The sequence below is a fragment of the Folsomia candida genome, unplaced genomic scaffold (assembly GCF_002217175.1).
Source record: "Folsomia candida strain VU population unplaced genomic scaffold, ASM221717v1 Fcan01_Sc003, whole genome shotgun sequence".
Lineage (NCBI taxonomy): Eukaryota > Metazoa > Arthropoda > Collembola > Entomobryomorpha > Isotomidae > Folsomia > Folsomia candida.
The window spans coordinates 12,105,164-12,125,124 of record NW_019091195.1 but is presented as its reverse complement, the minus strand read 5'-3'; the positions used below and the strand labels follow the sequence as shown (position 1 = coordinate 12,125,124).

The following is a 19,961-nucleotide window of genomic DNA, read 5'->3' as shown; positions in this document are numbered from 1 at the left end:
ATGAATCCATCTCAACATGCACCCGGGAAGCATTTAACATCAACATCTGCGATCTGCGAACGCGTTTAGTTGTTTGCAAGTTGTTTGGTTAATTGACTATTCATTTGAAAAAATGCAAGTTCAATTCAATTACTATTGACAAAGTATTGGGTGTCCGACAATTTGTTCTAATTTGACTCCAAAGTGTATACAACAGTGTTGAATAAAGTATGCCGGAAATCAAGTTAATTCCACTGGGTATGAAGTCAAAACGATTTTGTGTTTTAACTAATCAATAGAATATTTATGAATTGTTAATATTCTACGCTTTAGGGGCTGGGCAGGATGTAGGCCGAAGTTGTCTTTTACTCTCGATCGGCCAGAAGAATGTAATGTTGGATTGTGGAATGCACATGGGTTTCAACGATGAAGTAATTTTAACAAATTGTTCCACTTTTTCGTTAAGAGTTATTGTCTAATTGTGCTAATATTTAAATATTTTTCAATTTCGCAGAGAAAGTTTCCGGATTTTTCAGTGATCACTAATAGCAAGATGAATTTGACAGAGTATTTGGACTGCGTAATAATTTCTCATTTTCATTTGGACCACTGTGGAGCATTGCCTTTTATGACCGAGATGGTAGGGTATAATGGGCCCATTTACATGACACACCCGACAAAAGCAATTTGTCCAATTTTATTGGTAGGTTTATTCTGTACCAAATGAGTGAAATGTATGTGTGGTTTACATATATATTTTTGTGTTCAGGATGACATGCGAAAAGTTTGCGTCGAACGTAAGGGAGAGACCAACTTCTTTACACAACAAATGATTAAAGATTGCATGAAAAAAGTAGTCGCCGTGAATCTCCACCAAACTTTAATGGTTGATGATGAGTTGGAAATTAAAGCTTACTATGCTGGTCATGTTTTGGGAGGTATTTGTCCACATTTTATTTTACACAGTCTGTCTAATCCTGAAACCAATTTGAAATCAACCATTTATTCACTACAGCCGCAATGTTTCGCATAAGAGTTGGTGAGGAATCGGTAGTTTATACGGTACGCTAATGTTTCGTATTATTTATTCTATGTTTTTCTTAGAAACAGCAATCTGTAGTACATATCCAACATTTTATATACGAAAATTTTAACCATTTTAACCAAAGAAATAAACATTACTTTGGTCATTAGGGCGATTATAACATGACTCCTGACCGACATTTGGGGGCTGCGTGGATTGACAGGTGTCGCCCAGACCTCCTAATCACGGAGTCAACATACGCCACTACTATCCGGGATTCAAAACGTTGCAGAGAAAGAGATTTTTTGAAAAAAGTTCATGACTGTGTTGACAAGGGTGGAAAAGTTTTAATCCCTGTGTTTGCGCTAGGAAGAGCGCAAGAATTGTGCATTCTGTTGGAAACTTACTGGGAACGGATGAACTTGAAGGTATATTTATGAAACTAATAAAATAAAACACTTCACTTGGAATATTATCATTAATTTTTTGTGTTGACAGGTCCCGATTTATTTCGCTGCAGGCTTAACTGAAAAAGCCAACAACTTCTATAAAATGTTTATTACTTGGACCAATCAGAAGATTAAGAAAACATTTGTGCATAGAAATATGTTTGAGTTTAAGCATATCAAACCTTTCGACAAACAGTTCATAGACAATCCTGGTGCAATGGTGGTGTTTGCCACTCCAGGTACGCATACTACCTACATAACACTGTATCAACTAAAAAATTCCGAGACATTAATTTGCTTATTAGGAATGCTTCACGCTGGACTGTCTTTACAAATATTCAAAAAATGGGCTCCAAATGAAAATAACATGGTACATGAATATATATATCGAGCCAAGATTTTGCACTAAAGTTTGAAGCAAAATAACACTATTTCTTGATAAAGTTGAAGCTTCAGGCTATGTCCAGACGTAAGGTTTAATTTATTTGGGATATGTAGGTCATTATGCCGGGATATTGCGTGTCTGGAACTGTAGGTTCTAAAATATTAAGCGGGCATAAGAAAATCGAATTCGAAAATGGTCAAGTTGTGGAGGTGAAAATGTCTGTCCAATACATGTCCTTCTCCGCCCATGCAGATGCAAAAGGAATTATGCAGCTAATTCATTACTGCCAACCTAAAAACGTGCTTCTTGTTCATGGCGAAGCGGCTAAAATGGAATTTTTGAAGCAGAAAATTAATCAGGTAGATATTATTCACTTAATCACTTATTATAAGCCCATATTATTATGGCACAGTTCACGATTTATATAAATGGAATTAAATTTCAGGAATTCAAAGTTGAATGCTATATGCCTGCTAATGGTGAAACTTGCACAATTACAACAAATCCCGACATTCCCTTGGACATTGCTGTCCCAATTATTAACAAGGAGGAAACGGAATATGACCAACAACCACCAGATCCAAAGCGGCAAAGATTGGTCCATGGTGTCATGATTATGAAGGATAATGTAAGGATAATTATAAATAATTAAATATCACCGTAAAAATAAATATAATTGTAATACAAATGTTTTTTCTGAAGCGCTTGAAAATATTGGACGTTGAGTCTGCTGGTGCAGAACTGGGGCTTCCTCGTCACGTAATGCGCTTCACAGAAAAAGTCACAATCCGTGAGTTTGGAGCAATTTCACGCGTTACTGACAAAATTGGAGCTCTGTTAAGAACTCGTCTTAATGCGTCCACCCCTGTGGACACCCTTTCTGAAAATGAGATCTCTGTCGATGGTGGACGAGTAACTTTAAAAATAAACCCTGTTCCCAAAACTGAAACTGCAAAAGAAATATGTACCACTTGGGGAATGGAGGTAATCAAAAGAGAGTTTTACATTCCGATCTGACTAATGCGGTGATTATTGTATTATGGATAGATTCGTACATTTTCTTTGTTTCCAATTTTCAGGATGATGAACTTGGAGCCTTCATATTTGCGCTAATGGCCAACATGACGTAATTAACTTACCAATTCTTGCATCGTTTTTATTTTTTCGTGTGTACTATGTAATTGAATCTAATGGGAATAAAAAAAAGTGCACAATATTTTATTGCAAACTTATATCGAGTGAAAGTAAAAGTGAAAGCTTCTCAATCGACCCCAACCCAGTTTTGGGATTTGGTTTTTGTTCTGCGATTACATTCCAGTTTTGAGCAAGCGTGAAATAATTGTCTACGTGTTTACATAAACTGAGGATAATCGCTAGCCGATGGAATAATTTTGTGGCAATGCAATGAAAGAATGACGCTGATGTATGTCAGCAAATTGCGATCTTTACCACGCCAATTTGTGGATTGTACCAGAGTTGTCTCCTTGTCTTCAACATATCTGAAGACTGCCTATGGAGGCCTATCACACGCACAGGAAATGCAATTTTCTGGCGAGTCCATCGTGAGATCCGTTTTAGGAGTTAGACATAATCAGGCCAAGCTTATCGTCAAGAAGTTCCCCCAATTTAACTCTGCACACCCTCAACAATTGTCCACGATGGTGAAATATCTCGCCGACAAAGGTGTTCCTCTGAGCAGGATTTTAAAGAATCCCTGGTTGCTACTTATTCCTCCTGGTAGTTATAATTGATTTTCCTTTGTCTTGCCCTTGCCTGCGAGTACCAAGCGATTATTATTAAATTTCTTCTTTTAATAGACATTTTGGAGAAGCGACTAATCACTGTAATTGGGATTTTTCCTTCTCAATCCGTCCAAGTTGCGTTACCATTTATTGGATTGAAGGTCGAAAAATTGTTAGCAATCAGCTCCTTATGGAAGTTGGAAGCAAAACAGGAACCATCGCTTATCCGAGGAAATTTCTCTAGTCGCGTGGAATACCTGGCTAAAATTTTAAAGGTATGTAAATAATTATCAAGCCATACTCCAACACTTACCTCCGGCTGGGGTACTTCCCCGTAAACATAAACCCATAAAATTGACCTATCTTTCTTCATCTAATTATTTTTTTATAACGCCTTAACAAATAACCTTCGGGGTTTAAATTATGCGAACAAATCAAATCAATTAAATGTAACGCCATTAGTATTAAACATATTTAGTTTGTATCTATGTACGTACAGTGTGGTGAAATTGAAGTTGCCGACTTTATGGTACGAGTGAAACGCCTGCCGATGCTGCCATTTAAAAAAATTGAAACCGTTTTACAGTTGTTATTAGGTGAGTGATTAAGGATAATGATTCTGAGTTATGCACTAGTCACATATTCCAATCACTTATTTTATTAAAGAAGGAGGACTTAATCACATTGACATTATAGAAGATCCTTGGATATTTATTCACAACCTAAGTGTAATGAAAGAAAGACTGGAAGATGCAAATTTTCACGGACTTGCTGAAATAAAGCCGTGGATGCTCAGATGTTCCGAATCCAAATACAAATCGTAAAATAGATATAGAATCACACAACAATCAATTATTCAACATCAAATTTATTTGTCTTCAGTTACGTTGAGCGAGCAAGAAAAGAACAAGCTATAAAACACAAGAAAGAAAATATTGACAGTTTTCTTCAGCGACGATTAAATTGGAGTGCAGATATTGCAAAGGATACACTGCGTAGAGTTCCATCTATTCTGAACTGTAAAGCATCGAAACTAGAAAATATGATAAGTTTCTTACTTATAAAAGGATTCAGTTCAGAGGACATTGCGGCATGTCCGAGAATACTACGACAAAGTGGTACGCCGTTTCGCAAGTTGAGACTCTCAACCATTTACGTATTTGTTAAGCTCCTATAATAATTTTATTTTCTTATAGTTGCAACTGTAAGCCTAAAGCTGGAAGAGTTGTCGGAATTGACACATGGTCGTGACTGCTCGATCAAATCGCTGCGTATTTTGTGCGAAAGCAATCAAAAATATGTCAAGTTCCTCAACTCGTTGAAAGCTAAGAGTATGCCTCAAATACCATACTATAATAAAGCTATGACAGACACGACGGAATCGGCCCAAAATGATGCGCCAGCTCATTAACTGAAAAATAAAGACAAATTAATTAACATTGTAATTTTAGGAAAAATAAAGTCTGACTATTTTAGGAAATCGAAACTACTTACAATCACTACTATTTCGTCGAAAACTTAGAATTGCACTCCAACACTTTTTTAGCGTGTCTTCCAGTAATATCATAGTACGTATAGATACTCCAATATGCCATACTTTTCCAAGAATTTCACTCATTTCTCCCATCTAGACAATACAATACAATACGGATAACTGGTAAAAGCTTAAGAAATTAGTCTCCTACTACTAGTAATCTAGTAGTAATCAGTGGTTACCTTTCGTAAGATAAGTTTTTCCATCACAGGGTTTTTGAGTAATTCCACTTCGATTGTTTTGAGGTGACCTCCATGAACTGCAAATAAATTCAAGTATATGTTTATTATATTAACTGATTTGAGCTATGTAATTAATTATGCAAAGTGGTAAAGAAATGTCAATAACCTCGTCGAATTAGGTCAACTTCATTATTAATGTTTGTAGTGCAGAAATTGACATCTTTTACAAACACTCGGCAAACCAAATAAGCACGCAGACTGGAACAAAAATGTAAGAAAGCGAATCGGAAGAGTAGCATTCGATGAGGCTCGACACCTTCAGCAGTAGGTTTGAAATCTGCCAAATAGTTTTGGACATTATATTTATAGAAACAACTTTGATGCATGTATCTTGAAATGTTCAATTTGATTCTACCTTTCATATTCAAGGCACTAATTTCCCAGAGACTTTTTCGTATTCTAGACAATTGACGGGCAACAAACCTATAGCCCTCGATAGAATCTTCAAAAAGCACCAAATTGAGTGGGAAACGAGGAGTGACGACAAGGGTGTAATTTGTGTCGAGTGTCGAGTCCATCTCAAGTTTAAGGTCGATATCAAAATTGTCTCGTCCTTCTGGGTAACAATCGGCCAATAATTTCTGAAATGCAGGATTACGACAGGATGCTTCTCTCCATTTCTGAACAAAATAATAATTAATTACATGTAAGTAATTAGTTTCCAACCGGATAAAATAAGGTTGATTTTGTTTGTGTGTGAAGGAAGCAAGTAGACTTACATATCTGCTAGACTTGACATTTGTTGATACTAAAGCAATCAGGGATTGTGCAAAATCCTCTCGTGTTTCCAAAATAATTTCTCTAAAAAGTTGTAAGCTCTGATCCACCGAGTAATCTTCAAATATTTTATGGATGCAGAGGTTTGCTTTCGAACACAGAGGGTTGTACCACTTGTACAGTATAGTTTCCAAAGCATGCCAACTGTTCATTGTTGGTACTTGTTTGATTGAGAGATTGAACAACCATTTGTAGTCGGAAATCTTGGGCATAGAATCCTTCCCATCATCTTTTTTAAGTCTTTGTCGATTTTTCCTTAACTCTTCTAGAATGAGTTTCACAGAATCGGATTCTAGCGAATTTTTCAATCCTATGAAGTTTATGTATTTTTCATAATCTGGATTTAGAATGAGTTCTTCGGGATCAATAGAGGGAGAGTCTTCTTCAAGTGGTTGAAATATCGTGTTCAAAAAGTCTTTTACCATTTTTTTAGCATCTGGAGGATGTCCAATAATTTTGACATTGTCTTCGTCCAACTGTCTAATCATTTCTGAAGTCTTTAAAACTACCATCACTTCCTCAATGAGTTTGTTAAAGAAGGAGACTGAAAAGATACTATAATTGCTAGCATTGATGCTCTGGTATTCACGTCGCCTTATGCATTCTGTCCAGAAATTTGGATCCGAAATTTTTACTTCCGGAAATCTATGTCAGAGGAAAAATAAGAGGAAATTATTAGATATGCAATATATTACTCTAGTTAATAAATGTTGTCCCCTCTCCTTCCACAAATACTTTTGCATATGCATAGATAGGACTTGAAGAATGCTTTCTAACCTCTCAAACAATAAATGTTCATTCCAATTCAATGTTAGGGACGAGTTAATTTCTTCCAAAAATGCTTGTAGGCATTGTAAAAACAGGTATTGGGCAAATCCAAAGTTGATGGGATGTCTTTGCACATTTAATGTCCTAAATAAGCTGTAAAATACGTTGAGACATGAAACTGCATCTTTTTCCGACGCGAAAGTGGATGGTGAAGATGGTTCATTTAAAGTTTCAAAGTTACTTGTATGTAAATCGTGCAACATTTCGACACATTCGATATTTGGTTCAAGCTTAGTCATTAGTTGGACTAGTGTGGTAATAACGGGTAGTTGTCTTTGGGTTTGTTCATTAGTAGGACTTTTGTTAGCTTTTTTGATACTCATTTCCAGTTTCTCCACACTTTCTGATATAAAGTTTAATATATCAGCCAGACCTTGAGCATAGGATAGTAAAATTGGAGGAACAGGAGATTTTGCAACTTGATGAGACGCTACTGTTGTAGATGCTTTATATACTTTGTGTACAAACATTTTTAAAATGTGCATAGAATGCAAAGTTTTCTGCAGTGGAAGCATAAATGACGATAGTGATTTACAACTTAGACTTGACGTCATAATGCCAGGTTTTAACCTCCAGTCAGAGTTAAATACTTGAGATGATTCAGCACTTAAAATAGAAAACTGCCATAATATTTCCCGAATAAGTATTTTTTCCGGAATTATTAGCCTCTGAGATTGATGAGTATCATGTTTCCATTCCCTACAAATTTTGACACACAATAATCTGCAATTTGTCTCATCATAACCAAATATGATTTCCAGAACTTAATAAATCAATCTTTTACCAATATTCTCCAAATTTAGAGTGTAATGCTAACAGTCCAGTAATGACTGGTTGATTTTGCAGTGGCACTAACGATGTGCTGTTATTACATTTGTTTTTCCAAAGCCCTCTCGCTTTATCTGATTCTGCCTTCCAATGTTCTTTCATTTCTAGCCGTTTGGTTTCTTCGTCTATGTTTAAAAATAAAAATAGGGACAATAGTTAAGAATGACAATAATGATAAACTCACAAGCTGGATTTGATAGTAGCAAAGAAGATGAAACTCACCAGGTGGTAGCTTAATTGCAGAAAAGTCTGAGAAACTGTGTGAAGGTTTTACCAATGACGCTAGTGAAGTCACTTTAGTTGTAGATACCTCTGGCTTTTGACTCTCGTCGCCACTGGACCAATCCTGAATTGTTATTACATTAGTGGTCATGTCACATTCTCACTCATGCCATATTTAAACTTACGCTCAATTCACTATCCGAAGAGTATGAAATTGTTATATTATCACCCTCATCAAGTCCCGATACATCTCCCAGAATTTCTTTCAGCAGTTCTTTCGTACGCAATGAATCACCTTCATCACTCATACAATCATCTTGTATTTCCGAATACTTGTAGTCCTCCACCGTAAGTTGAAGCAGTGATGTTGGGCGTTGACTCATCTGAATCAAGAATTGGACCATCATTTTCAATAGGTCATCCTGAAATAAGATTACATATGCGCAATTTAATCATACGTATAAATATATGTATACCTATGATCTGATTCAATAGTACCTAAATCAAGTTTAATATTTGTTATTACATTTCCTGTCAGTTTCTTTGTCAATATACCGTAAAGGTATCGGAGTCGATCACCTCGCTCTTGATAACAGTGAATCGTTAATTTATCTGCAACTCCGTGCATTTGATTCTCTAATTGCTGTTTATCTATTCCCAGCATGGAATTTCCAACTTTGAGAAATGGGGGTTGAGATTCTATCAAGTATTCCAATACACTCGTCTCCTATTATTATAAATATAAATGTTATATAGTACAAAATTATTAGTACAAATTACAAACTTTAATTAAACCACATATATACCCTTTGCATTTTGGAAACTGCTGCTTTCGCTACTTTGTATGATTTCTTGTCATATTCAAAATACTCCGGAATATCTAGTGAATCACACATCTTCAAACTGTCTCTACCGCTTCTGCAAAGCAATCACAATTTCGTTGTTTATATTTCATCAAAATAAACAGAATCTTATTAAATTCTTATTACATATTAAACCACCTCAATGTAAGTCTTAATGAAACAAATTTCATACTTGCATTACATCACAATACATACGCAACAATAATATTACCATACATATAGCAAAATAGCAACACTATGTAATTACTAGACGAATGTCCATGAAAATGCAAAATAAGAACTTATTTTGCATTTTCGAATCTTAATAAGGATAACTGGTATGGTTTATCCAAATTTGTACTTACCCCGGAACGGCACTTCACACTTGTTTTTGTTTATTTAGATCGGAAGTTAGTCGGCTTTGAAGAAGAAACCTAATCCATTCCATAGACGATTGGGGCATACGTAGCAATTCCCGCAAACTACCAAAATAATGAGACGACGACAGTGGTTTGCAGCATACAATAAATTAATTTTCTGAGTATACACACATTTTTACAGGATACTTTTGAATTAATTAGAAATAAAACCTTTGGAGTTGGACTAGACTAGAAATTATTCCCCAACTGAATCCATTTCACAATGCCAAAAGTAGTGTCTCGCAGCATTGTGTGTTCCGACACGAGAGATCAGGAAGAATATTCTGGGGATAAGCCATTGTTGACATATTACTGCTTGTGTGGCCAGATGACCTTAATCATTGGTAATTGTAGCATAGTCTTCAGCTTTAGATAAGTCTTGTAATAAACTAACAAAAACAAATATTGTTGCAGATTGTTCAATTGAAAACCTGCCCCTGCGGAAGCGGGACGGTGCTCGAGTAATTGACGGCTCCAAGCACGCACATAAAATAACCTCCGATCCTGATGAAACCGTTTTCTTGAAGAGGGAAGAAGGCGTTGAAAAACAGCATCGACAGAAGTGTAAAAGGTAAGAAGCTATATAATCTATCTGCTACTGTCTGATGATTTAATGTTTCGAAATGCGTCTGATAAAGTTTTTTTATTTTTTGTCATTAGGTGTGGTCTGCTTTTATACTACATGCACAACGTAGTTGGGAATGTTATTTTCGTCGTTCGTGGTGCACTAACCACAACTGGAGAAGGTCCCATGAGTAATATCTACAACCAAGTTCCAGCCGTGGAGCGCAAACCTTTAATGGTCACAAAACATACAAAAAATATGGGCAAGTTTAGTTCCGTTACGGTTTCCACAATTGAAGATGAGGAAGACGAAATTGAAGAGGTACAATATAATTAATCAATTAATGAATCGTAGGTTGTGATTATATTAAATACTCTATATTATTGTCATTTGTCAATTCCAGCGAGAAGTTGCAGATTCGTATGCCAACAATGCTAGAATTATTGAAAAACAATTGGAGAGAAAGGGAATGAGCAAGAGGAAGTTGATCGACCAAGCCCAACAGGAAATGGATGCCAAGAAGAGTCGTGTCAGAGGGACGTTGATTGATAAGTAGTTAGTTTTGTGGTATGATGTATTTCATATTTTATTTTAAATACGTTCGTTAGTTCTTTGATTTGTTAATAAAATAATCACGCATTGCTTCAATGGCTCGTTTCCGATGAGAAATTGCATTTTTTTCGTCTGCTGACCTGTAAACAATTAAATTTTGTATGATACTACCTGCTGCATACATGTAAATACGCTATATATAACATTTAATTTATATACATTTCAGCGTAAGTTTTATCGTATCCTGAAGGCTGGAAGCATGTGTCCCATCCGAAACCCCCTTGACCCCGTGGTTCAACGATGGTTCCTGCTGTTATACCCTGAATATATAAGCATTTTTGTTGATTAGTCCACAATCAAATGGATCAACATTTAATTTCACGAAGCTTCTTGAACCAATTCGCTAGCTTATTGCACTCATTACTTAATAATTAGGTTTTACCTTAAATAGAATAACTTCTCCTTTGTCTGAGTCGCAGTATGCTAGTGTAGCCTAGAACATAGTTGATATTTTAGTTGATATACCGAAATAAATTATTTCGGTAAGTTTACAATATGGGATCATCAATCCTCAGTGATGTACCATTGCTTTTGCTGAATGGTCTTCAAACCCGGCCAACATTTTGTGGAGTCCTTCGGGACCGATACTTTTGAGGAACCACTTGACATAGGGGCCTGGGAGACCGTTGAGAGCATCGAAGCATAAACAGGTATCCTCAACTATCACTGGCCCCTTGATGATTGAGTAAGCCGATTCACATTTCTGTCTGCTCACCGTGTCTGCATCTCCTTGGTACTCGGGAAGGTCTGCTCCGTTCGTCACCAACTTAAATGCCAAGTATTTCAATATATTACGAGTTATTAGCAGTTACACCCTTTCGTGACTCGCCATTGTTACGATTATAGTATGAATCTGAGACGAAAATGTTGGTCTTGGATAGATTCTTACCTCGTATGGAAAGCTTTCTCCAAGAATTGTATTAATTTCCTTCAACTTATTTGCATTTCCAGTTACAATTGTAATTACTTTCTTGGAACTATCCATTGTTTTATGTTGAAGTGAAAATTGCGAAAGACTTTGAGTATTATTGCATATAAGGAATAGTTTGTTAGCATAAGAGGAATGCAAATGAGGATGTATAATAAACCTCTGAAAGCTTTGCAACATTGATTTGATCAGCGAGTTTAGCGTAATGTCGTAACTTAGGGGTCCATGAAACTAAAGTGACCCGGTCGCCTTCCAGAGAGTAATTATGTGCGTTCCTTTCAGAAACTATTAACTAACTGCCATTACTTTCGGGTAGCCTTTCTGTTCTCTCTCAGAGGAACGTAGTGCAACCGGGTTGATTTTGTATTTGAGAAAAATATGAGCCCACTTTTCAATGATATTAGGTATTCTCATAATGTACGAGAAAAGAGCGTCTCATTTTCCCAGCAACAATTATTGATAGTAAGAATTTTGTTGATAACCGACCGAGGTTTAACCCAATGCAATGTTCGCAACAATCGATCAGTATGAAATTCTGAAAAATATTGTTTTATTTCACGTCGAAAAAGCTGTATTACACTAATTGCTAGGATTATCACACTATTTTTGGCATCGAATGTAAACATACTACACGTACGTACGTGGTGTGTAAAAATACGAGCAATCTCCTCTTATGCCTACGTTGCATAAATAAATAGCTCTGCTCATTCGCTCGTCGTCATCACCATCACCTTCGTACTATATAAATTATTTAGCAAGTTCGATATTCTATAGCAGACATAATACATCTAAATTAAATCTTAAACAACATTATTATTCACTTCAATTCAGACTACACCCTTTCGTCACCAATCCTATATCAAATATTCTTCTAAATAGTCCACCAAATTGATCAAATGCAACCTGGTTTAAAGCTTGAAGTTGTCAAACATACCCTCTCTCTCTAGGCAAGTTTTTGAAATTAGTTATACATAAAAGTTTAGCTTTACTTTCGTTGCAATTAATGTTGAACAACAATAATTATTATTTAATTATTTTTTATATTAGCAGTCCATTCGTTATTATTAAAACAAAGTTGTGTGTGACTTGCAATTGGAAAGAAAGTAATTGGATTGGATGACTAATTTGTACTACATTTTGTCCTTTAACAGAAAACTACCAGTTGTTTTGCTGGTTAATTGGGTTTAGACTTCCGGTTTCATCAATTGATATTATTGTGGGATTTGTCCAAATGTGACACCACTACCAACGTTGGCTTGAAATCAGATCAGATTATTGTTATAAATGGAAACGCCACAAAGTAGCAGCAGTAGTGGTGGTCCCAGTACTTCCAATGGCGCTACAATAAACCCTCCTCCTCCCACGCCGAGCACCTCTGAGAACAAGGACAAGCGCAACAATGATTCAGATTCAGATAAGGAGAAGGGGGACGAGGGGATGTTCGAGTGTAACATATGTCTGGACACTGCAAAGGACGCTGTAGTCAGCCACTGCGGACATTTATTCTGCTGGCCCTGTCTTCATCAATGGTTGGAAACTAGACCAACAAGACAATCGTGCCCAGTGTGTAAAGCAGCCATATCTCGTGATAAAGTTATTCCATTGTATGGGCGTGGAGGCTCAAATGTGGATCCCAGGTTTGAGCAAATCATACTATTAATCATGCTATTAATACTCATGCCTTGTCTTATGGATGGGTGAAAAATTTCATACGTTTCATTGTTGATTTTCCTCATAATATAGGTCTAAAGTTCCACCTCGACCTACACCCACAAGACAAGAACAGTCAGAAGGGAACAGATTTTCATGGGGTGCTGGAACACAGGAGGGAGGAACTGGAGGATTCCACATGAGTTTTGGTATTGGTGCGTTTCCGTTTGGATTCTTTGCATCAGCATTAAATTTTGGACAACCTGGAGCTGGAGTAACTGGGGCTAATTTTGGAAATGCTCAACAAGTAGAAGAATACGAGTTTTTGTCTAAAATTTTCCTTTGGGTGGCGATTGCTTTTATCGTCTGGCTGTTACTAGCATAAATTTAACTAGCACAGGTCGAAAATTATCCTCGTCAAAGATTGTAACTTTGTCACACGTTTTATAAAAGAGGTACTATATATATAGTCAATACGTGAACAATGATTCGATGTGCAACGTCATTTTGGTGGTCGACTCATCGTCTGTCGAATTGTCTAGCCCAACCAAATTATGCATTATACTATCAAATTCATGCAACACGAGCCAATTCTAGAATATTAACACGGAGATTTATGTATTCAATTAATTATTGAACTTTACGTGTATCTCTTTTGTATAAACTGTAAATTCATTTTTTAAATCGCAATTATAATATATATGTACAATTACCCTTGCCCTAAATGGCAAATTCATCAGTTCAGTTCGAATAATGAAAAGCTTCCAAGTGAATTACTAAACTGATACGTGTACGAAGGAGCTTCCCCCTGTAAAATATTGACGACTACTACTACTAGTAAATCTATTGCATAATAATATCATGAATAAAATCGAAATACAAGTGGTTTATTGACTTTTCATGATAATTAGTGAATCAGAATATATAAAGAAGGAAGTTTCGGAGGGAAGACGCTATAATATGTTTTAAATGTTTTAAACATGCACTCAATTAAACTCTTTTTCTATCCGTCAACACTCGGGAGATGCATCCAAGTCCTCCCACAGCAAAAGCCTTCTCATGCCAGGAGAGTAGATGGGCGCTGGACCCCTCCGACGGGATTTCAAAGCCCCGATAAATGTATTTCATTAGTACATCTAGCATCTCTGGGTCCAGTGATTGCACGGCTTCTTCTATTTGCGACGACTTTATCGTCATCAGGACCCTTAAGGTCACTGTTGTGGCATTATCCTATAAGAGCCAATAGTTCAGTATACATAATGCAGACGAGCAAGTGAAATATGTATTTGATGGTGCAGTTTAGTTAACCCACTTTCAATTGTTGTGACTTTGAACCTAACGGTGCATTTTTCAAGCAACTCCTAAGGGCTTCAAGCCCCTTCCCTTGATTTAACAATTGAGCAATTTCTTTTTCATCAGGTCCAGAAACTGGAGAGTGCAATTCTACGGGTTCGTCCTCTTTGTAGTTATCTTCGTTGAACTCATCAACGTCAATCTTGCGGAAAGCAAAACTTCTCGTGTTCTTGGCCATTGTCTAGAAAGTAGTAGAAAGTACGAGTGATGAGCATAAGAAAAACAAACTTTTATCAGCCTATGGAGCATATTATTTATCCTACCTGCTAATATTGTGTATTGTTTATATTTGATTGATATTCCACTTAATTGATATTGGTTGACTTTAGTAACTCCAGTCTCCAACCAAACTCCGACAATTGAGTAATTACTTTATACAACTTTTCCTCTCACTCACCACTAGATAAACCATACAGGATTAAATGGTATTTAACTAATTATGAGCAAATAGCAATTAAATGAAGTATTTATGCTGAGAATTTCACAGTGCAGTGTGAAATGTCAAATGTGATGACTCAAGTCAAAAGTGATAATAAAAACACCCCGGTGAATTGTCTCATTTAGTCTCACCTTGGCTGGTGTGTGTTGCGACAGTGGACGAGAACCGCCATCTACGATGCATTGAGCCCAACAAAACCACCACACTCGCTCTCCGCTCACTTTGACTGCACTCGTGGTTCATTTTCATCGTTTTCTCCTACAGCCGGGTCCTTCTTTCTCCCAGAAATTTAAATTTACAACCACATTTCAAAATGGTAAGTGCTCCTTATATTTATTTCGTCTAGTTTGTGGGACCATGTTTTTGTGGAGAGGAAAGAGAGGATCAAGGGACACGGACCTTATCTTGCCACAAGAAGTTGCTAACCCGTGTTAATCTTTCTTTGCCTTTTTGCTAGGTGAAGGTGAAGTGCTCAGAATTGAGGACGAAGAAGAAGGAGGAGTTGGTCAAACAACTTGAGGACCTCAAGGGTGAACTTCAAGGTCTTCGAGTGGCGAAGGTCACCGGTGGAGCCGCCTCCAAACTCTCCAAAATGTAAAGCGTAAAATATAGTACATAATATACATCTTACATTACATATATACAAGTTGCTGGATTTTAATTGTGTTCTATTTAATTTACCAGTCGCGTTGTAAGGAAAGCTATTGCCAGGGTGTACATAGTTATGCACCAGAAGCAAAAGGAGAATTTAAAGAAACTTTACAAGGTTTGTGCACCGCATTTGATATTTGTCTTGTGTTTGAAGCAATGTTTCTCAATTCTTTCGCTTAAAAATGCAGAATAAGAAGCAGAAGCCATTAGACCTCCGGCCCAAGAAGACCCGTGCTATCAGAAGAGCACTTACCAAGCATGAAAAGAACCTGAAAACCCCAAAACAACTCAAAAAGTTAAGGGCTTTCCCCAAGAGAGTGTTTGCCGTTAAGTCCGCTTAAATTAATTTGTACACCTTACATTGTTTTACGTTAATAAAGCCGACAAGGTAAACAATAAGCTCTATAAGGATTACGGTTTATTGAATATATGAGTACATCGTTTCTACTTATTTATTAATGCATTGAGTTAAGTTATGTAAAAACAGGTGACACGAAGATGAATGATTTATTAATTAAGAATCAACAACAACTAGTTTTCTCACCAATATTCGGACTTAGGGCAAATGACCAAACTGGGTATAAATCTGCTGGAAAATTTTTCTGCTTAACATATTTCAAAACCTTGAAGTCGGCTTTTACAAACAAGTCCTTGAATAGTTTGAAAGGTCTCGTTGCTGACGAATCGGTCGAATCATGTTCCACCTTATCCGAATTTGTACAATTTTCTTTGACGATGAGTAGACCGTTGGGACGCAGAGCTTTCCTGCAACATGTGCAATATTCATGATCATTACTCAACTGATTTCTGGAAGAAATGCATATTTATGGAATATTACATGCAACGTTGCAATAAATCAACAAGGTCGTCGTCCGTCAAATGAGATAAGACCCATTGGATCCATATTACGTCATATTTGCCTGTGGGTGGGTTGAATTTTTGTAATCCTTCACGAATAAAAAAAAAATTTAGAATCTTTATGTATACTTTTTAACAAGAAAGAACTTACCACAACAGAAAAATTCCCCAATTTTAGGATTCCCTTCAAAGTTCTGCTTGGCTTTTTCGATAAAGTTAGGGCATTGATCAACCAAATCTACTTTGTCAAAGTATCTCGAGAGTAAATTTTTGGTGATTCTACCAATTCCGGCACCACAATCCAATGCATATGACGTTCCCGTTGGGTTAGGTAACTACATATATTGCAAACAAACTCGCTTTATCAATCACAATATCACAAACACATGTTATAAGGGGATGGAATGGAAATCATTACTTTCAACAATGTTTTCAAAAATCTTTCAGAGTTTTTTATGTCAATGTCTGTTAGGAATCCCAGACCACCCAACATTCCATTCACCGTTGGTTCAACATCCTTTAATTAAATAATGCATAAAACTAATGATACAACAATTGTCATGAAAAATAATTTGACTATAGTCAACGAATATGGCGCAGCAACTTTACACTTACTTTCCAATACTGGGCACCATCCGTGTAAAATGTTGAATCCTCTTTATCAAGAACTATTGCCTCTCCCGATTTGTTGGCTTCCTCCGATGTCATTTTGAGTGGACCTGTAAAAGCGTAAAAGTAAAATACATAGAACTTTACGATTAGATCATTAAAATGATTTGATTTGTGAAGAAATATCAACGGATATAATAAATCAGAAATTTGAATATGCTATTAAGAAATCAATCAAATTTATTACAATAAAACGTTGTAAATTTGAATTACAAATTTTTATTTCAATTTAAATAGCAAGTTAGCCTGTCACGTTACGTATGCTTATTCAAATCACTAACTTACTCGACAGACAATCAAGTTTTCGTTTAATTAATCTTTGAGGGAAATGTTTTCAAAAGTTTAAAAAGTAATTACAACAAACAATTGCTTTCGCTTTCGTCTGAAAATCATGGAACAAGAATTCCACATTTAATTCAAGTTGTGGGAAATACATATACTAAGCTTATAAATAAATTAGATTATATTAGGTAAAATTAGCCTAGAGATACATACTCCAAATCGACACACCATTCACCGACTGTTGTTTGTCCGTCACGTATTCTAAAAAATCGATACAAATCGGGTTGGATACACGAGATTAATCTTTCATAAATAACAAGTATATACATTTATGGAAAATAAAGATACTCACCGATGCATATTTTAAAACTCCATAGATTTTTTCACAGAGGATCCATTCTCATGACCATTGGTAGATGTGACTTGTTCAGTTTTGGAGGTTGAAACAATGGTGGTGGAATCAGACGACGAGTCACTGCAAACTCGCTTGGCAGGGGGTACATCAATGGGCTGCTCTTCTGCTTTCTTCTTCTTTTTCACCAAATGAGAAATATCATTCACTGCAGGAGGGTTTGGATTTTTCACCGGACTGTTTTTCAGAGCAATTTCTCGTTCTTGAATTTCCTCTGCGATCGTGGCTTTGCTTTCTCGTTCTGCATCAATCGTATCGGCGACTTTCTCGTCTAATTCAGGTAACAATGCTTGGAGCTCAGAAATTTCTTCATCTTCCGTATTGCTTGGATCTTCAAGCTCGAGTCCCAGATCTTTAGCAGTCTGTTTATTATCAATCTTGAACTGGAGGTTAGAGATCCGAAGCTCAATGATAGATTTGGATTTCTTGAAACTCTCAATTGCCTCCTGAAATTCTTTGGCAAAAGAATGAGCCAATCCCATTTGAAAGTAATACTGTGCCACCTCTCTGCTATCTTCACCTTCAATTTCTAACAAGATTTTAATAGCAATTTTAAAATCCTCAACAGCTTGAGGATAGTTTTCTGATTCTGTTGCAACTTCGCCAAGCAACGAGTGAGTTTCCGACAATCGCTTTTGAAGATGAAGCTTTGTTTTGGTTTTCGATTTCTCTTCGTCTACATCTAGCGGGGTTTTAAGCTGATCCAGAGCCAATTTTAGCTGAGCGTCATATCCAAGTTTAGCAATTTCTAAGACTTCCCATGCCAATTCCAAGTTGCTGAGTTCTTCCTCTCCTTCTTTGTCGGCGCCGTTAGTTTCGGCCGCAGTAATTCCACTGCTAGTGGATGGTTGTTCGCCATCTTGAACGACATTGGATGTTGTTGGCGTAGAAGTAGGAATGGGGCTTGGAGTACTCAAATCTTCTTCAACTTTGGCATCATCACCTTGTTCTTTGCTCTTCATCAAAGAAGAATCTTGCTTCTCTTCCGCTTCATCAGATTCATTATCAGTCTCCATCTTTCCTTCAACTTCTTCCGAAGATTTATCCTTCTTATCCTCGTCGTCTCCCTCCTCCTCTTTTTCTTCATCGTCTTCATCTTCATCACCACTACTTTCCTCACTGTCTTCTCCCTTCTCTGCTGGGACACCTCCATCAAAAACAGACAACTCTAGCCGAGACTGTTCCAAGAGTGATTTTCCGTAGTAGAAATGTGCCTCTGCGTTATCTGCCGACAGTGGTCCATTCGCTTCAGCCAACCTATTATCCGCAAAAGTGAGAACGGAATGAAAAGGGGACATTAGTAAATAAATACGAATAATAAAACAATTAATATCTAAATAATTATCATTCACATACATACCCCCGACAAGATTCGCCAAGGGATATGATGGCGGACGCGATGTCTTTCACTAGAAGGTGTCTCTTCCCTTGCACTAAGTGATTCAATGCCAATTTGAGAATGTCGCCTTTTTCTTTATTCTCGTCTTCCGAGGCTCCATTGGTTATGGGTTTATTGGGAGATGATGCCGTGGGTGCTTCTTCTGCAACAGGAAGGGCAGCCGGGCTGTCGACGGCTGTGACAGTAGTGGTTGGTGGTTGATCTGTTTCCATTTTGCTGCTTCTGGTGGGGGTGCCCGTGTCGTTCTTCCTCGCCACCTGCGATTCGGAAATACTTCTGCATTCTTGTTTAATTTGTTGTGATGCCCCATGCCCGCTCTTTTTTTTATTATTTTCTCCTCTAAATGTGTGCCCCTACTGATAATGTGACACATTACGACTTTACGACGTCTGTGAGAGGAGTATCTCACAGACGATGGATATGGTTTGATGTCAAACCATAATAAAACTTTGATTTATGCAATTCAGGATAACGACGAAATGAAACTCTTATGGCTTAAACGTTTTTACGAATATAAAAAACTACACATTACTATAGAGTGTCAAAAACTTACCGGTCAATCAGTTGCTACAATTGCAGGACGACAATGACGTCCAAATCGGACTGATGTTTCCAGAGAAGGGAGCGGGACGTTGCCGGGACAGACTGATCTTATCTTGGTACTACAATTCTTGGTGGAGGAAATGATTTCAGAAAGCGGAGATGAAGGAGAGCTATTTTCTTTCTGCTGCTGCTTCTATCCTGCGCGGAGGGAAACGACCGAGTAGCCAAGTGAAGAAAGAAAAGTGCAGTGAACTGATCTTCATTTGGCGGTGGTGGTGGTCGGCTGGTTGGGAATCGCCTGTGAAGAGGGCCCACTCGTAACTTACGAG

At 37.0% G+C, this 19,961-nt stretch overlaps 9 protein-coding genes across 16 annotated transcripts; 5 read left to right on the top strand and 4 right to left on the bottom strand.

Annotated features, from left to right (window-relative positions):
- Positions 1–37: 37 nt before the first annotated feature.
- On the top strand, positions 38–3,053 carry LOC110846045 (integrator complex subunit 11). The gene is made up of 12 exons (XM_022092653.2): positions 38–237; positions 313–410; positions 494–682; positions 749–917; positions 995–1,041; positions 1,174–1,431; positions 1,502–1,691; positions 1,758–1,822; positions 1,951–2,196; positions 2,283–2,465; positions 2,540–2,821; positions 2,917–3,053. Exons 1-12 carry the CDS (start codon positions 210–212, stop codon positions 2,965–2,967), a joined length of 1,806 nt encoding a protein of 601 aa, XP_021948345.1. The 5' UTR covers positions 38–209; the 3' UTR covers positions 2,968–3,053.
- A 79-nt stretch (positions 3,054–3,132) lies between these two features.
- Positions 3,133–5,068, top strand: LOC110847754. Of its 6 annotated transcripts, none has more exons than XM_035849342.1 (6): positions 3,133–3,574; positions 3,655–3,854; positions 4,058–4,175; positions 4,276–4,399; positions 4,462–4,697; positions 4,776–5,068. In XM_035849342.1, exons 1-6 carry the CDS (start codon positions 3,250–3,252, stop codon positions 4,988–4,990), a joined length of 1,218 nt encoding a protein of 405 aa, XP_035705235.1. In that variant the 5' UTR covers positions 3,133–3,249; the 3' UTR covers positions 4,991–5,068. The 6 variants fall into 6 exon arrangements, with proteins under 6 accessions (XP_035705235.1, XP_035705233.1, XP_021950443.1 ...); XM_035849340.1 differs by having other exon boundaries at positions 4,249–4,399; XM_022094751.2 differs by having other exon boundaries at positions 3,134–3,574; positions 4,079–4,175.
- Positions 4,765–9,455, bottom strand: LOC110847753. 3 transcript variants are annotated; one of them, XM_035849335.1, is made up of 13 exons: positions 9,218–9,455; positions 8,817–8,928; positions 8,537–8,737; positions 8,196–8,432; positions 8,011–8,134; positions 7,745–7,913; positions 6,910–7,659; positions 6,075–6,777; positions 5,711–5,975; positions 5,462–5,632; positions 5,296–5,372; positions 5,074–5,206; positions 4,765–4,990 (listed from the first exon to the last, which is right to left on the bottom strand). In XM_035849335.1, the coding sequence occupies exons 2-13, from the start codon at positions 8,904–8,906 to the stop codon at positions 4,941–4,943; spliced, it is 2,970 nt and encodes a 989-aa protein (XP_035705228.1). In that variant the 5' UTR covers positions 8,907–8,928; positions 9,218–9,455; the 3' UTR covers positions 4,765–4,940. The 3 variants fall into 3 exon arrangements, with proteins under 3 accessions (XP_035705228.1, XP_035705227.1, XP_021950441.2); XM_035849334.1 differs by lacking the exon at positions 9,218–9,455 and adding an exon at positions 9,012–9,166; XM_022094749.2 differs by lacking the exons at positions 8,817–8,928; positions 9,218–9,455 and having other exon boundaries at positions 8,509–8,648.
- A 39-nt stretch (positions 9,456–9,494) lies between these two features.
- Positions 9,495–10,484, top strand: LOC110847756 (UPF0428 protein CXorf56 homolog). The gene is made up of 4 exons (XM_022094753.2): positions 9,495–9,615; positions 9,686–9,842; positions 9,932–10,157; positions 10,240–10,484. Exons 1-4 carry the CDS (start codon positions 9,495–9,497, stop codon positions 10,390–10,392), a joined length of 657 nt encoding a protein of 218 aa, XP_021950445.1. The 3' UTR covers positions 10,393–10,484.
- On the bottom strand, positions 10,393–11,770 carry LOC110847755 (inosine triphosphate pyrophosphatase). The gene is made up of 5 exons (XM_022094752.2): positions 11,338–11,770; positions 10,972–11,214; positions 10,831–10,881; positions 10,608–10,708; positions 10,393–10,528 (listed from the first exon to the last, which is right to left on the bottom strand). The coding sequence occupies exons 1-5, from the start codon at positions 11,554–11,556 to the stop codon at positions 10,441–10,443; spliced, it is 702 nt and encodes a 233-aa protein (XP_021950444.1). The 5' UTR covers positions 11,557–11,770; the 3' UTR covers positions 10,393–10,440.
- A 758-nt stretch (positions 11,771–12,528) lies between these two features.
- Positions 12,529–13,911, top strand: LOC110847757 (E3 ubiquitin-protein ligase RNF185). Its single transcript, XM_022094754.2, has 2 exons — positions 12,529–13,013; positions 13,120–13,911. Exons 1-2 carry the CDS (start codon positions 12,661–12,663, stop codon positions 13,409–13,411), a joined length of 645 nt encoding a protein of 214 aa, XP_021950446.1. The 5' UTR covers positions 12,529–12,660; the 3' UTR covers positions 13,412–13,911.
- LOC110847758 (actin-related protein 2/3 complex subunit 5-B) lies at positions 13,898–14,872 on the bottom strand. The gene is made up of 3 exons (XM_022094755.2): positions 14,643–14,872; positions 14,339–14,560; positions 13,898–14,256 (listed from the first exon to the last, which is right to left on the bottom strand). The coding sequence occupies exons 2-3, from the start codon at positions 14,555–14,557 to the stop codon at positions 14,017–14,019; spliced, it is 459 nt and encodes a 152-aa protein (XP_021950447.1). The 5' UTR covers positions 14,558–14,560; positions 14,643–14,872; the 3' UTR covers positions 13,898–14,016.
- A 119-nt stretch (positions 14,873–14,991) lies between these two features.
- On the top strand, positions 14,992–15,895 carry LOC110845674 (60S ribosomal protein L35). Its single transcript, XM_022092131.2, has 4 exons — positions 14,992–15,134; positions 15,276–15,412; positions 15,503–15,584; positions 15,658–15,895. Exons 1-4 carry the CDS (start codon positions 15,132–15,134, stop codon positions 15,808–15,810), a joined length of 375 nt encoding a protein of 124 aa, XP_021947823.1. The 5' UTR covers positions 14,992–15,131; the 3' UTR covers positions 15,811–15,895.
- Positions 15,896–17,151: 1,256 nt separating this feature from the next.
- On the bottom strand, positions 17,152–19,875 carry LOC110845672 (protein HGV2). Its single transcript, XM_022092129.2, has 4 exons — positions 19,643–19,875; positions 19,051–19,346; positions 17,631–18,947; positions 17,152–17,539 (listed from the first exon to the last, which is right to left on the bottom strand). Exons 2-3 carry the CDS (start codon positions 19,299–19,301, stop codon positions 17,642–17,644), a joined length of 1,557 nt encoding a protein of 518 aa, XP_021947821.1. The 5' UTR covers positions 19,302–19,346; positions 19,643–19,875; the 3' UTR covers positions 17,152–17,539; positions 17,631–17,641.
- Between the last annotated feature and the right edge of the window lie 86 nt (positions 19,876–19,961).

Bases quoted from the DNA above. Each gene is read 5' to 3' on its own strand.
- LOC110846045 (XM_022092653.2), top strand. From the start codon at position 210: ATGCCGGAAATCAAGTTAATTCCACTGG. The intron at 411-493 runs GTAATTTTAACA...TCAATTTCGCAG, and splicing joins ACATGGGTTTCAACGATGAA to AGAAAGTTTCCGGATTTTTC. The intron at 1,042-1,173 runs GTACGCTAATGT...TTTGGTCATTAG, and splicing joins AGGAATCGGTAGTTTATACG to GGCGATTATAACATGACTCC.
- LOC110847754 (XM_035849339.1), top strand. From the start codon at position 3,250: ATGACGCTGATGTATGTCAGCAAATTGCGATCTTTACCACGCCAATTT. The intron at 3,855-4,057 runs GTATGTAAATAA...AAACATATTTAG, and splicing joins ACCTGGCTAAAATTTTAAAG to TTTGTATCTATGTACGTACA. The intron at 4,698-4,775 runs GTACGCCGTTTC...ATTTTCTTATAG, and splicing joins GAGAATACTACGACAAAGTG to TTGCAACTGTAAGCCTAAAG.
- LOC110847753 (XM_035849334.1), bottom strand. From the start codon at position 9,043: ATGAAATTTGTTTCATTAAGACTTACATTGAG. The intron at 8,433-8,536 runs GTAATAACAAAT...ATCTTATTTCAG, and splicing joins CAAAGAAACTGACAGGAAAT to GATGACCTATTGAAAATGAT. The intron at 5,373-5,461 runs GTTATTGACATT...ATTTATTTGCAG, and splicing joins AGTTGACCTAATTCGACGAG to TTCATGGAGGTCACCTCAAA.
- LOC110847756 (XM_022094753.2), top strand. From the start codon at position 9,495: ATGCCAAAAGTAGTGTCTCGCAGCATTGTGTGTTCCGACACGAGAGAT. The intron at 9,616-9,685 runs GTAATTGTAGCA...ATATTGTTGCAG, and splicing joins CCAGATGACCTTAATCATTG to ATTGTTCAATTGAAAACCTG. The intron at 10,158-10,239 runs GTACAATATAAT...TGTCAATTCCAG, and splicing joins AGGAAGACGAAATTGAAGAG to CGAGAAGTTGCAGATTCGTA.
- LOC110847755 (XM_022094752.2), bottom strand. From the start codon at position 11,556: ATGTTGCAAAGCTTTCAGAGGTTTATTATACATCCTCATTTGCATTCC. The intron at 10,882-10,971 runs GTACATCACTGA...ACTATGTTCTAG, and splicing joins ACCATTCAGCAAAAGCAATG to GCTACACTAGCATACTGCGA. The intron at 10,529-10,607 runs GTATATAAATTA...AATTGTTTACAG, and splicing joins GATAAAACTTACGCTGAAAT to GTCAGCAGACGAAAAAAATG.
- LOC110847757 (XM_022094754.2), top strand. From the start codon at position 12,661: ATGGAAACGCCACAAAGTAGCAGCAGTAGTGGTGGTCCCAGTACTTCC. The intron at 13,014-13,119 runs GTTTGAGCAAAT...CTCATAATATAG, and splicing joins GGCTCAAATGTGGATCCCAG to GTCTAAAGTTCCACCTCGAC.
- LOC110847758 (XM_022094755.2), bottom strand. From the start codon at position 14,557: ATGGCCAAGAACACGAGAAGTTTTGCTTTCCGCAAGATTGACGTTGAT. The intron at 14,257-14,338 runs GTGGGTTAACTA...TGGCTCTTATAG, and splicing joins CAAAGTCACAACAATTGAAA to GATAATGCCACAACAGTGAC.
- LOC110845674 (XM_022092131.2), top strand. The intron at 15,413-15,502 runs GTAAAGCGTAAA...TTAATTTACCAG, and splicing joins GCCTCCAAACTCTCCAAAAT to TCGCGTTGTAAGGAAAGCTA. The intron at 15,585-15,657 runs GTTTGTGCACCG...TTAAAAATGCAG, and splicing joins ATTTAAAGAAACTTTACAAG to AATAAGAAGCAGAAGCCATT.
- LOC110845672 (XM_022092129.2), bottom strand. From the start codon at position 19,301: ATGGAAACAGATCAACCACCAACCACTACTGTCACAGCCGTCGACAGC. The intron at 18,948-19,050 runs GTATGTATGTGA...TGCGGATAATAG, and splicing joins CTTGGCGAATCTTGTCGGGG to GTTGGCTGAAGCGAATGGAC.